Source organism: Phaenicophaeus curvirostris, chromosome 4 (assembly GCF_032191515.1).
Source record: "Phaenicophaeus curvirostris isolate KB17595 chromosome 4, BPBGC_Pcur_1.0, whole genome shotgun sequence".
NCBI lineage: Eukaryota > Metazoa > Chordata > Aves > Cuculiformes > Cuculidae > Phaenicophaeus > Phaenicophaeus curvirostris.
In genome coordinates this window covers 15,565,093-15,579,495 of record NC_091395.1, presented here as the reverse complement: position 1 = coordinate 15,579,495, position 14,403 = coordinate 15,565,093, and the positions used below count along the sequence as shown (strand labels likewise).

At 38.2% G+C, this 14,403-nt stretch overlaps 1 protein-coding gene across 3 annotated transcripts in view; it reads right to left on the bottom strand.

Moving 5' to 3' along the window:
- Positions 1-14,403, bottom strand: part of ARHGAP10 (Rho GTPase activating protein 10) — a 150,336-nt gene that overhangs the window by 39,575 nt on the left and 96,358 nt on the right. For all 3 annotated transcript variants that reach the window (XM_069855330.1, XM_069855332.1, XM_069855331.1), the window contains exons 17-18: positions 13,949-14,054; positions 13,175-13,334 (exon numbers count right to left, since the gene is read on the bottom strand). In XM_069855330.1, coding sequence (XP_069711431.1) covers positions 13,175-13,334; positions 13,949-14,054 — 266 coding nt within the window. The remainder of the gene's footprint in view (positions 1-13,174; positions 13,335-13,948; positions 14,055-14,403) is intronic.

Sequence of the window (14,403 nt, the reverse complement as noted above, 5' to 3'; positions counted from 1 at the left end):
TCTATAGGAAATATTATAAAGAGCAGACTCAAAATGAATCTTCGAGGGAGAAGCTTTTTATAATTTATACATGAGGTTTAAAGAGATGCCACAGATAAGATATTTTTTGATCATTAAAGCACATGTCAGATTCAGCACGAAGCTAAAACCCAGCCACGCTACTCTACAGGTGAGAAAAAGGCCATAAACATCCTGTGGTGAGGCACTCAAGACATCATGTTAAAAGTACAAGAAACTCTACATGCCATCATAACCTGGCCTGTTAATCCTGAATATTAATACATGTAAGAATAAGATGACCCAAGTACCCACATATACACTTGCTTATAGACACTTAATCATCACTCTTGTCCTGGCAGGTAGAAACTAGTACTGGTACAAAATACTCAGAAGCAGCACTTTGCGTGAAAGCTGTGGAAGAATGATCATATTGCCAAGCCTGGGCTACAGTTGGCCAGAAGCCTGCATGGGGTGCAAAGGAAAGCTCCAGTGGAAATAATACCTTTCTTCTCAATAAGTAAAAGTTGCTGTGGGAGAGGTAACATGATGTAATTTGAATTTCCTCATACCAGTGTTAAGAAAATTGGCTTCCACTCCTTCACCTGAACAAGGGATGATGAGAGAGCACCAAAATAGTGCAAGGAGCTCTCTAAAAACACAATGTTTATAAAGAAAAAAGGAAACAGTCCAACCTGGTTCTCCTGAGTACAGACATGACAGCGCTCTTAGGCAGTGACAAAGATCCAATTGTGCTCAGATTGCTAAAGCCATTTCTTAAAACATGATGCAATTTATAACATTGAAATCTGATGTGCACCTACATGGCACTTGGCTAACAGTACCACACTGCCCCCTTATGTGTAAATACAAGGCAAGATTGAGCAGGTTTAGGGATAAATATTTGCTTCTGAAAAATTCTAAAGTACCAAAACTTTAAATGCCATCTTTTCCATGGACTAAGTGTTGCATTTGGGCTCCCTGGTAAATAACGCTCTGCCAAGAGGTTTCAGCATGTTGTTTACTATGTTACATCCCGCAGCTGTGTTTATTTGTACAGCCCTATTCGCGCATCTCCACAGAAATTAATGATGGTGAGAAGAACAAGTATTCCCCAGGAATACTTCATAAGAGATGAGACTTCTTGTATGTATTTAGGTGACCCGTACAGGTTGCAGTAAAAACTTTTAAGTGTTTTTCCCTCGTCTCTTATAAATATTTCAATCCACTCTTCTAAATCTATTAGCATGAGAAACTAAGAGCTGTACAAGCTAAACACAATCAAGAAAATCATAAAAACTATCCTTACTAAATGATGCTTGGTGGCAGACAGGCAACAGGATAATGACTTGATGACAGGTATGAATCCAAGTAGATTTCTAACTGCAAGTAGCTATGTGATGTAAAAAGAACAGTTGGTGGTTTGTTCTGTTTTAGGAGGGAAAACCCCTGTACAAGAAAAATAACAAGCAAGCAGTGAAGTCACATTTCAACCAGTGACAGCCCAGCACATGCTAGATAACTTCCCAGTGATACCAGTGGCAGGCAGTCACGAGCTGCCCAGAACAGTTCTTTCTCCCCTGATAAAACAAGACTTAGAGGTACTGGAGCTCTCTTTCACTGTCAGGATAAGCGTAACACCTCTACTTTTCTTTAGCAGCAGAGCTGCACACAAATGTTTCCCAATAGCACTGTTCAGCACAACCCAGTGCTACCCAGTCACAGCACTGGGATGATGGCAGCAGCCCAAGTTCCCTTCTGCAGACAAGACACTTGGGCAGGCACCGGGACCATCCCCTATTTTACCTCACTCTGCTCTCAACTTCTCATTATAACAGGCTGGTCGGGAAGTTCCATTTCTGGGATAACGTCAGCAAGTAGTATATTGCTTTCTAGGGAGTAAGAGCAGCACAAGGTCGCATGTTCTCCACAGTTACTGGTACCAGGCAAGGGTCCACACAAACTCCATCCTCTCACTCTCATATTTCTCTGATGCAAAGTTACAAGCTGTAGCACTTATTTCCTTGTGCTCACATTCAATATGTGCCTCTACAGAGAAGAATGAGATTCTTGGAAGAAGTATTTAGAGATGCACTAGAGAATGTCACCTCCAGACTATATGCAGAGCAAATTTACCCATGCAGAGCAAATTGAGACTAATTGTCATACTCAGCAATAAAATCACCAAGTATCACGAGCTGCCCTGCAAGGGATCCGAGACACACAAAAACATCAACCCCAAACAACCACAGGGATAACCACCACTAGAAAGATCACTAGGGTTTTCATTTTTACATAAAAGAAACAGGAAACTTCCTGCCCTCGTATGTTGCACAAAAAAAAAGTTTATTTGGGGTCGGTTTTGCTCTTTCAAGCAGCTCATGTTTCTGCTCATCCCTACTTTGGTATTTTCTTTTGTGTTTTCAACAGGAAAATAAAATCCAGTACAGTCCATCCATAAATAGACCTGCTTTTCGAGCAGCAGAAATCTCTTTCTGTTGCAGGCCAAAGCTGCAGCTCTTACCACAATTTTGCAAAGGTGAGCATCTGAAAAGGGGCCACAAGGTCAACCTCTGCCCTAAGATGTGCACATATGGCATTCAGCTTCTCTTTCTTATTTGCACTTAAATGGACAAGTACTCTTCATCATGTCCTAATGGATATTTGTCTCCTGCACTGACAGAAGCTTTGTAACACCTGCCCAAGAAAGGGGGGATGGAGACGTGCTTTATTTCAGTAGTGGGGAGAACAGCTTTTTTGTTTTGATTTTATTCAAATTTGCTCCTAGTCATTAATTATTTGAATGTCATTCAAGTATAAATGTTTCACAGCCAATAAAAGATGCCTGCTGCGAGTTACATGTTGTCAGGAGCACTCTGCAAATGCACAGAAGACGGATTGAAAATCGTACACACGCTATGTACTGTGTAAGCAGCTGAAAGGGTAGTACCATTGCTGGGTGTTGACTGATCTGCACAACAGCACAGGACCACACTAAATTTCTGACTAAATTTCAGAATATCTTCTTGCATTGCAAGCTTTTACTACCAGATACATGGCAACGCAACCATACATACTCAATTGGATGGAAACCCTCCCATGGGAGAACAGGATTGGAACAATGCTATTTAATAAAAGATTTCTTTGCTGCTCCAAGAAAGTAACACTTCAAGTATAAGTCAGACCTACCACCATCACTCATCCATACTGCAGAAGCTACCACAACTTAGACTAATGCCTGTATAAAGACAAGACTGAAGTCTGCTCATTGAATTACCTCATTCAAGAAGCAATAAAAATGTACTAACCCAACTTCAAAGGTTAAGGACTTCACAGTCACATCCAGTGTTACATAGTTTTTGAGACTGTGGCCAAACTGCATTAGATTTATAGAATATCTGTTCTCTACAAGTTAGTTCTCAAAAGCACTGGCATCCTGCTATAGACCTGCTTGGAGGCAAATGCGGAAACCAAGTGAAACAATTCACACAGGGAGAAGACTAACACATGTAGCATTTAAAATTTTATCAAAACACAAATCTGACTGTTAGACAGTCCAATCCCACACAGTCCAGTATTTTAAATGGTTGTTTAGGTCTGATCTTACAGGTAAACAGAACGCAAAGGTGCACTTAAGTGGCGCTTAAGTCTTCCAGCCTGGAGTGTAAATTTGCAACAGAAGAAGACGAGACTCAAGCTACTTAAAAGACTGCTATGTTTGACCTATTTCTCTCAATGCAGTAATACAAAATAGATACTTTACAAGGCTAAACAAACCACAAACCATCTTGGATATACACCGCTAATAACAGCTCTGTCTAGAACAGTGAGCCCAAGACCATCCCTACATAGAATCATTCCAATCCCTCAACCTGTGTCCCACAACCACTATGGAAGCATTTCTTCAGAGTAATGAGCCAAATTCAATATATTCTCATAGTGCATTCTACCAGCAGATCTACATGGCAGCAGCCCAAGGAATTCTGCCAGATCCCCCTTAATCTGCAACAACAGTGTTGGACTCTAGATTCTGAGCTCCTACTAGAGCTGATTTTAGAAATTCAAAAAACTCATGGCTGGGAGGATTTAACTTGGCCTATTCTATGAGTTTATGACGAGATGTATAGTTGCACACTGAAATGCAGATTAGATTCTGCTGCTACAAAAGAATACTGATCTGTTCTTTCTGGTCTCAAGCAGAACTAATTAATGAATTTCAGTATGTTTGCCAGGAATCACTTTAGGAAGAGACCCAGACATCAGGTCATCTCTGTCTGCTTTGTATCACTGGGGTAATTAAAATTTCCTCTAAAAATCAGTGGGAGGCAAACAGCAAGGACAGAGTGGGATGAAAAAGAGAGGAGAAAAAAACAGAGGCTTAGTAATATAGCTAATGAGGATAAACTTATAAAAAAAAAACCCCATTAACAGCTTAAAGCTGTGCCATCGTTTTGTTGCAAGACAAAACCCCCATTCCCTCTCATAGCACCTACCACATAGAACACGCATCTATGTCCTTTAAATACACAAACAAGAATCAGAGCATCGGAAGTCGCTGTCTAATACAAAAGAGGCTAAAAAGTACAAGGGCATTACAAATTCTTTGAAATTTGGCTAGTGGTATAGCCTCCATTACTATGAAATCATATTTTTTAGATGACAGTGTTTCCCAAAACAACATCAGCAGAAGTTTTTATTTGGGTAGTTTCCCTTCAATACATATTTGCACTTGGTAAATAAAATGCACACAGACACTTTAACTAATGTTTATTGAACAATACGCTTAACAATGGCCACATATACTGCCTTGCCCTTGTACATTTAATGGCTATGGTACTCATATTTCCATGAGAATTGGCTATAATATATGCTGATCAAAGAATATTTTATCAAGTAGAATCTAATGGGATAGTGCAAGAGAAACTTATCACCATCATTGTCTTTTCTTGACTTAGCTTCCTTTCAATGTAATGCCGACCAAATCCAGGTTAGATCTAGCAACCTGCATAAAACAAAAAAAAAATAACATATTTAAGCTAGAGAAAAAAATGCTCAGAATAAGAGTCATAGTCATGGTTCACAGTGTGCTCTAACCCTGACAGACGTTCTAAGCCTTTTTTTCCTCTTAAGATAATGAAGATAATGCTTGTGTCATTCTGTCTGCCATTTTCTTGAAACATAAAGCAACATCTTTTATGGCAAGTTATAATCTTACTGTAGATACAAGCATTTCAGGAAGTTCAAGGTGAAAATACCTCTTAAAAGACATTGTGGTAGCTCAGTCACTACTTGTAACCACTAGCCACTAATTGTACACTAACTGTAAACCATTTTTTAACATTCAATAAGATGAACAATTCTAGATTGTTTTCTTCCGCTTTGAAGGGACTACAGAAGCTAATTGGAGCTATTAAAAGTTTAATCATAATAGAAATTATAAATTATCAACTTCTGGAGACCAAGTACAAAAGTTTTATTTCAAAATTGATTTCTGCGCCAATCCTAACAATTTTACAAGTTTTCTACTGTGCTGAAAAAACGATCCTTTGTCACTGGAGTTTACTTATTAGAAATTTTTGTTATTGTGGACAATGTTAGATCAACCTGCTTCATTTCTGGTTTTAGTCAACACAATCTATTTCTTCTTCTGGTTCTCAATCACATGATTCAACAAATATTAAATACATGCACTAGAAATTCTTGACATCTAAATAGAAACTGTTTTCAGTCTACAAAATGCAAGTTCATTATTTCTAAAATATTAAATATTCACATTAAATATTTTTTAAAAAGGTTTACAAAATCTTCCATGAAAATTAACAACTTTATAAGAAACCTGAATAACTTACCTCCCCATCGTTACCATTCCATTCACTCAAATAGAGATATGCTTGCCTTGAAGTAGTTATCCTGACTTTTGTGCTTCAGCATCAATACACTGTAAAATATGATTTGCTGTGGACTGGCTTCTATGAGGTTGCACAGGATGCAGATTTTCCAAGCTCTGGATTTTGAGGCTTGAATTCTAATACAAACCACAAAACACCTTTATACAATATTCACAATTGTTATATTTGGCAAGGGGTGAGGTGGTGGGAATCAGATCAAGAGTTGAAAAATACCCGAAGCTAAGCCCCTAGAGGGCCAGCAACCAAAAAGCATCAACAATGCTCTTGATGTTGCCTGGCACAGTCTATTAAGCGACAGTGCAACAGACAACACGGCCTGAAAAGTGATCAGGTATAAGTCAAAACTCGAAACAGAAAATATCTTTGGTGATAAGCCAAACCACAAAGCTCAATAAATAAATAGGTAGGTAGATAAATAAATAAATCCAAGACAGCCTTTTCCTCATTGCAAAGATATCATTTGCTGAAACTATCCGCCCAGCAACTTGACCACCCATAACCACACAAAACACTGTTTCTACGGATCTGGACAAACCGCAAAATACGAGGGTGACAAAAGAACCAAGGGAATTTTCAGACAAACCTCAAGTATCTGGAGACTCTAATAGCTACTCAGTTGGCCTGACTACCCTTGAACCATGTAGTTCCCGTTTGAGCTTTAATAAAGAAACTAAAAGCAGACTGTAAAATATGACATTACAGTCTCCAGGACAGCTGTGAAAGGATAAAAAAAAAAAAAATACCAAGGTTAAAAACATGTCCTTTGATTGCTTGCAAATTATGAGTTTGTTGACTCAGCCTTTCTAAAAGTAGCACTCCTGATACAAAGCCTGCAGCTTCAAAGGCTGCAGCTTCCACCATATCACATTTCGCTCCACCTTTTAACAATTCATGAGGAGGACGCTCCTGATAGCAGCCCATTCAAAGCTATTAAGCAATCCATTTTATTCACTGAAGGAAATGAGAGAGTTAACCATACTCCAGGCTTGAAATACCTACACATTTGTCCACCACACCAGCAGAAACAGCAGATTCACCTTCTCTTCTATGCTCACCTACTCTAACTCACACCAAGGAGAATATTTTTAAAAGGTTGTCCTACTCTATTACAGTCAAACGTAATAGCTTTGTGTATCTTGTTTAGTTACAGGAAATCCTTAAAATAAAATAAAAAAAAATCTCCAAATGAAAAGATCAAAGACTCAATTTAATTACCTACCTTTCTAAAACATAACATACTCGTAGTTACTAAATGCAAAATAATGCAGAAGGAGAATGTTTGCACGTGTTTTCTCTTGCAACGTGTGTGAAAACTCTTGAGAAGATAAAAGGCAGCACTTACAAACCTAAGTCAGGAGTCAGCAAAAGCAACAATCATGGCCAAGCACATCACAGGTAAACATGATCTCCCCTTCATTTGTAATAAATATACATAGACAGGCATTTGTACACACACAAATACATATATATATATATATATACGCAGTCATACCTAGTTTCATACAAAGTATATGAACAGAAATATAAATAACCACATATGGAGAAAAACTATATTTTACCCCCTACCACATTGTCCTTGTACAAGGCATCAGAATGATAAGTCAAGACCTTTGGAAATGACACCGTTCCAAAGGCAGCCAACCGGGCAGCCTAACCAGTATTTTCTTCTCCATAGACTTTCCTACAGCCATTACAAGAATTTATATCATCATTGATTTGTACAATGTTTTCTGTTGTTTTGATCAAAATACATTTTCTTAATCTTACATTATCACTGTAGGGCCTTGAGAGGGAAAGAACACATTTGTCATTTGTATACTCAGCACCCTCTGCAAAGAAGTACTGCAGTTTTATTAGTGTAAATAGCATGCACGTGAAAATATTGGAAATGAAGTATTATCAGTAGACTACCACATCTTGCCTAATCAAAAATCTGTTAAATGATCTGAAATACACTAACCCTTCTGGTAAGGCAAAAGCTTAGTAAAATTCTGGAGAGTACATACAAAAACCACAAGAATATATTGCACTATTATCCACGAGCAACGATCAAACAGAATGGCATTCAGGTGAGTTTAGCCAATATAAATAAAATAAAGTTCGTAAATTCAATACTTCACTAACCACTGAAAGCTGCAATGAAGAATAAGTCTCATGTCACACAGCTTCTGCATAAGAATTTACTTTTTTAACTCTTCAAGAATGCAACAACTTTTCTCCTTTCTATACACCCCTCCAGCATTTCACAGAATATTTTCTTTCACTAACAAAAAAATGTTTTACAAACATCCATTTTACTATTTTCCATAAGGATGTTGCCCCTGACTCCTGCACAGATGCAAGCACAGCACCTTGACCATCAACACTGAAGCAAATATTAGTCAACTGTATTCCACTCCCTTATCATCATTGCTGTTTACTTACTTATAAACGTGGTCTGTGAGCAGTAGAAGATGAGATCCTTATCAGTTGGAAATTAACTACAAAGTAGAGGGAAGCCTCCCAAAATTAAGTTGGAATTATGTAGGCAAATCAAGACAGCAGAAATCTGTCTCCATATTGCTTGTACATGCCTATTCATAGGGCAACATCAAGGCAGACCACTTCTACCACTGCGAATATGATTTCTGGTTTGATTTTCTTTTTTATTCTAGTATGGCTACTCACAGTACACATTTTGTTTCTTTTGGACACAGCCTAACAGCGTAGCAATCCACATACTGAACCAGACTCAGTTCCTTTTAACGTCAACTGCAGTCACAAGCGTGAGTGAAGATTTGATACACAGTCTTCTTACTATGCATAAACTACATAAGGATTTAGAAAAACTCTATTTTTTTCAACAAACAAGCCAAAAAATAAGAAAGGTTTGCGGTCTATTTATCACACCACGTGCGGGTGTCTCACATGGAAGGGCTTTCTACTATCTACAGGGCACAGAAAGGGTTTCAACAGTTTGCACACACTATAGAACTAAATAGTTGCTGTGACTTCTACCAGAAACCATGATGAATTTCTTTGTGGTGCCTGCTGCCATTTCTGCTTTAGACTCAGCCAATCTTTATGGCATGTAATTCGAACGAAGCTCAGGAATAGTTTCAATAACACTTCTGAGCAGTTATATGCTTCTAGTTATGCACATGCTGAATACCTTCCTGAACTGAAGCTCATGACTCTTCGCAAACTCTGCCCTAATGGATGGATGCCCTTTAAGCATTTACCTGCAACAGAACTGCTTTAAACATACAGTGATTGCTAAGTGAAGACAAGTGCCCCGCCTGACTGTGCCACTTCATACTCTCAAATGGAAAACTGACTTCACCTGCTTCCATTTCTTCTGTTTCATGAATATTGCATGTATTATGCAACAGGATATGTTTTAAGACTAAAGATTTTCCAAGTATTACTACATGAAGTTGATGTTGGCTTAAGAGCACAGTAGTATTAAATTCTTCTCTTCCTTGTAGTTTAAAAAAAAATCATAAAAGTGCCCGAAGTCAGAAGAATTAAAACATTTTTATTTCATAAAATATTATTTCTCCATAAAACTGTTTTGAACAAAATGAAACTAAAACAAAGATACATTTTGTTGTAAGTATGTAAAATCTTTGTCCTTTATAAAAAGATTTATACAGAAAACCAAGTGGAAACAGTGTCTTATACAGTGTCTTATATATAGGAACTATTGAGTTTTTCAGAATTAAAGTCTTTGAGAGAATTTGTCCATAGGTTGTCTGAGTTCTAGAAAAGGTATCTTTTACGATGCCTATTCCTTTTTAGCACACTGCCTTCCCAGTCTCCATTACGGACTTCTGTCTAGACCCTCTCTTTTTTCTTCTACTCTTTTTTTCACCGTAACATTTGTCTTCTTTCTGTTTTTACAATCTTGCTATTTGTACTCACTATTCTTTCCTCCCCCATATGCTGGTTTAAATATTCCAGTCCCACTGAGATTTTTATTCCAGCCTCCTCCCTCATCTTCTTTCACTTCTTGAATTTCTTTTTTATCCTGGGTTTTTTTCCCTCCTCTCTTAAAATAACGTTCAGGGAACTGAGAAACCAAAATGGTTCACATTACCACTGAGGCATCTCTAAATGGCAAACAAATAAGCCCTTTGAATGGTGACATTCATTCCCACAAGATGCCAAAACATTATAACAAACAGCAAGATGAACACATGCATGGTCTTCATTCTGCTACGGAGGGGACTGCCCTTCTTCCTCACCGCAACTCAGAAAGAAAGACCAGAAGAGCTGAGATGCCCAAGATTTCCAGTTTTAAACTTTAGGGAACAAAAATTAATTTACTCCCTTGAAACTCACATGGGAGAGGAGGAAAAGAAGAAAAATCAAAGCCTTTTTTTGCGTCCAAGTTCACTACCACTTTTCATCAGAGGATTACCTGAAGGCCAAGCAAAGACTGTTCCAGGCATTGCACAGGCAGAGCCACAGTAAGTCCTGGAGTTTGTTACTTCAAGAAAAGCAGCACAAATGCAAGGCATAGCTTCAAAGTAAAATGAACACAATAATGAGACACAAACATGAATTCTTCAATGCTTGTTTAGTGAAGGGAAAGATATGGAACATGGAAATCAAGGGAGACCAGACAGATATGGCAAGCAAGATGGGGACAAGGCAGCCAAATATGAAATGACATTAAAGACCTGCAAAGCAAAGGGAAACGAGTGCTAGTGCACACAGCCCAGATAGCACAAAATATGTACATTCCAGGCAAAACTATAAAGAGATCATTTAATATCAAAGCTGATCATGCTTCTACTTTGCCTGGCATATCTATCTGACCTTCCCCTGTAGCTATACAATAGGAGGAAGCAAGAAAATTCACAGGTCTGATTTTCCTCTGGACTGGTCTCCATTCCAACAGCAGGTGGTTCAGAGGGTGCTGGGTTAAATACTGCCTCAGCCTAGCTATAATTTTTGGTTTTTTCTTTCCAAGTGAAGATCAGCTGGTTCACAGCCATGGTTTGGAAATAGGTATGCAGCTTGTAAACAAGGTGAAAGCAGTACTGATTGGTTTCTAGCTAGGAAATAAATGTACATAACAACATTAAAAAAAGCCGCTTATGCACTAAGCATGATATTCTTCACTCAGCGCCAGTCCCCATATCCAGGTTTCCACATATAAATTGCATAGAAATTCTCTAATTAGGACTCAGCAGAGTGATGATAGTGAAATGACGGCACAAGGATTTCAAAGTTAGTAACCCAATTAAACACATCTCCTCTTAAAAACTAATTGTAGATCTCCATTAATGAAGCTATCCACACAAGACATAATGATCATTGACAGAATGTAAAAATACAACTAAAAGGGCTATGTAAGTATAAATATAAGGGCTATGAATGAAAATACCTAATGCAAGACTCTTACAAAGTCTGAAATGCATAGAAACTCAAACCAAAAGTATAAATGAACATTAGACTGAGAATAAGCCTGCTTTACATTAAAAGTAGGTCCTTGGACTGCTCTACACGAAGAGCCCTCACTTGTAAAAGCAACACATTCAATTTGACTATAAGATTTTTGTAATGCCTTAACACACACCTCTCCGTTCCCTCTGCTATAAATACACAGAGGTGACACTTGGGGCTTCCTTCCATCTTGGAAGCAGCTCTAGCGTGGGAGAGGTTGCTGCAGGCAGACCACTGATGGCAAGTTCACTGTTAGAAATGACTGCGAAATAACAAATCCCTTAAAAAAACTATAGCCTTTGAGTTCTAAAGAAAGCATAAAACCAAGAAATTGTGGAAAATGACACAGTATCATTTTGATGTACTTTCCATACCCTGCTTCTCTACATTTTCAGAGGTGCAAGAAAGGCCACTACAACTAATGTTTCAAACATGAACTTGATGTCCAGTTTTTAAACACATGTGACTGAGCTGGCATAAGAATAAGATGGTGCTAATCCATGGTGATATAGTGATCAGAATAAGCATAACTCAACTTCAACCTCCATATGTTACTAAAACACCCTGGTTCTGCTCAGCGATATCTTCAATTTCTTAAATTTCTGTGGTCATTGCAATAGCTTCAAAATTGCGAGCTTGCTGCAAGTTTACCTTCATTTATAAGGTCCAAAATGAACAGCATGGCTTGCAGCTCTTGGAGTATATATCACTTAGAACATAAGCCACATCTGCAGCACAGTATTTTTCTAATAGAACAATGCTGTATCTGCTCAATGTGTGTATGAGGGCAGCATTACACCCTAAGTCAACAAAATCCACCGTGTGGATACAGCTATGCCAACAGAAGCTTTGCCCAGCCTGTATCGTTCACAATTACACCGTCAGAGAAACTTCAGAGAGAGAGAGATTATTTAGAGTAGATAAGACTTGACTTAGATAGCCAATTTCAACACTGTTAACCTTTAGAAGAAATAACTATTCCAATGCTTGGCGTGTTTAAGAAAGAAGAGAGGAAAAAGCACATCCTGGAATTTTTCCAAAGTACTTTTTTTGGCAACCAGAGTGAGGGAGATGCTGCCCATCCTCCCAGTACAAGCAAAGTAGCCCAAGTACTCAGTCCCAGAAGACAGCTTAGACATGAGGGACTCCCAAAGGAGTACCCGAACAAAAAGACCACTAAAGGACTTCTTTTTGTTCTTTTTAAACTTCAGATCCCAGATTACACGCAGCAATATTCTGGACAGCACCTTGTAAGTGTAAGGCACCTCAGTAACCAACAGCTGCCACGGCAGCAGCTTCTATTTTCAGTATTACCTCAAATACAAAGTCTTAAAATAACACCCATTCTGCTGAAAACAAAGGAAATGTTAATATCTGGCACTCTCATAACACTTTTTACCCACAAAATTACGAGTATAGTAAAGTCTTCTTTTCACTCTGTGAAGTCTGAGAAGAGTGAAGGCACAGAAAAATGAATTCAGACCCTGATCAAAGTACTTAGTGGAAGAGCTAAAAAGTGAGCCTGGGCTTTCTCTTTTCCAGTCTTGTCTCTTTTGCTCAGAAAAAAAACACATGCAAATATCATAAGGAAAATCTATTTGTGTACTATACACACAGAAGCACTGCTATTGCCAGGAAATATGCAATCTGAAATGTCAGTTTACCTATGAACAGGAATAGTTATTGAGTATAAACAGCCAAAAGGATACACTGTATAAAGAATATTCTTTAGAATTAAGCTATTTGTAACATCGTACTTACTCCAGCACTACCCATTGAGCCTAGCCGATCATTTTAGGCAATGCTCAGAAACACAGAGATGTATCAAAGCTTACCTTCTCGTGATTTTCTATCAGGATTTCAACGACAATATTCTGAAACTTAAGGTCCATGATGGCTGCTACAGTTTCTTCCTGTGGCCTCATTAAGGTTGGTCCAAATACTACCCCTAGATTTGCCACAGTCATTAGATTCCTCTTGGCGTGCTTTGAAACACTTTTTGAAAAGAATTGAAGGAAAAAACAGGAAATAGGTTATGAAAAATTTCCATTTCTTTTGGAAACTGCAGTCTACAAATGAAAACATTACATTTCCTTAATCAATGTGTTAGAAGGTTGTTTGGTGCAAAGTTTCTCCAAATAAAGTCTTACTCTGGAAAACAGAAAAGGCATTCTTCTGGCAATTTAAAAACAAACGCAGCCTCTTACTGAACTTAAATATATAAAATACACTTAGCCTTGGACCAGGGCAAGTGTGAAACCAACTTAAATTTGCTAACAGCTCTCCGCTATTCCCTTTGCCAGAGTTTGCAAAAAGAAAGTATAATGTTCCCTTTCTCACTTCAATCAACCCCTCAACTGCTGGCAGGACTGCTAAAGTAAATACTTATATGGCTTCATTAATGGATTAGATTTCTGCCTTTCCCGCCAAAATATACACAGCATGAGTCAAACGTCTTGTCTGCTTTTGCACGTTTGGTTCTTGGTATTGTGTATGACAGCATCGCGATGGGCTTCAGCTCCAGCCACACTTAACTAAGGCCTTTTGCAGTCAAACAAAGGTAAGGGCAAGAGTTCTGACAAGGTTGGAAAGTAGGTCGTAACACTTACTTCGCTAAATGTTTCACCAGAATTTCCAGCATCTCTTTGTTCTTTTCTGGGAGTTTATGGACCAAGAAGTGAACAGCATTAACACGAGATTCAGGACTCCCACTTTCTATGGGACAGAGAAATAAAAAACCATCTCAAAAAAAAAGTGAGAACTCAGTAAAATGCACAGAAACACAAAGCCTCTCCCACCCCTGCAAGGAAGCATACTGCACACCTTTTGCTTCACTGCTTGTGTATCTCCAAACATAGCAACACTGAACATATGTGCTTTGTTTTCACAAATAAACTTGTTCTAGAATTATGTGCTTATTTGCTTATTTTGTAAACTCATCTTTCAATCCACCTGCAAAAGGATGCTTTTGTTCATCTGTTTTTAAAAACCGACAGATGTAGTTATTGTTTTGCTGCATTGGACTCACCTGCTTATGAAAATACTGCAAGGTGAGGAATGATGT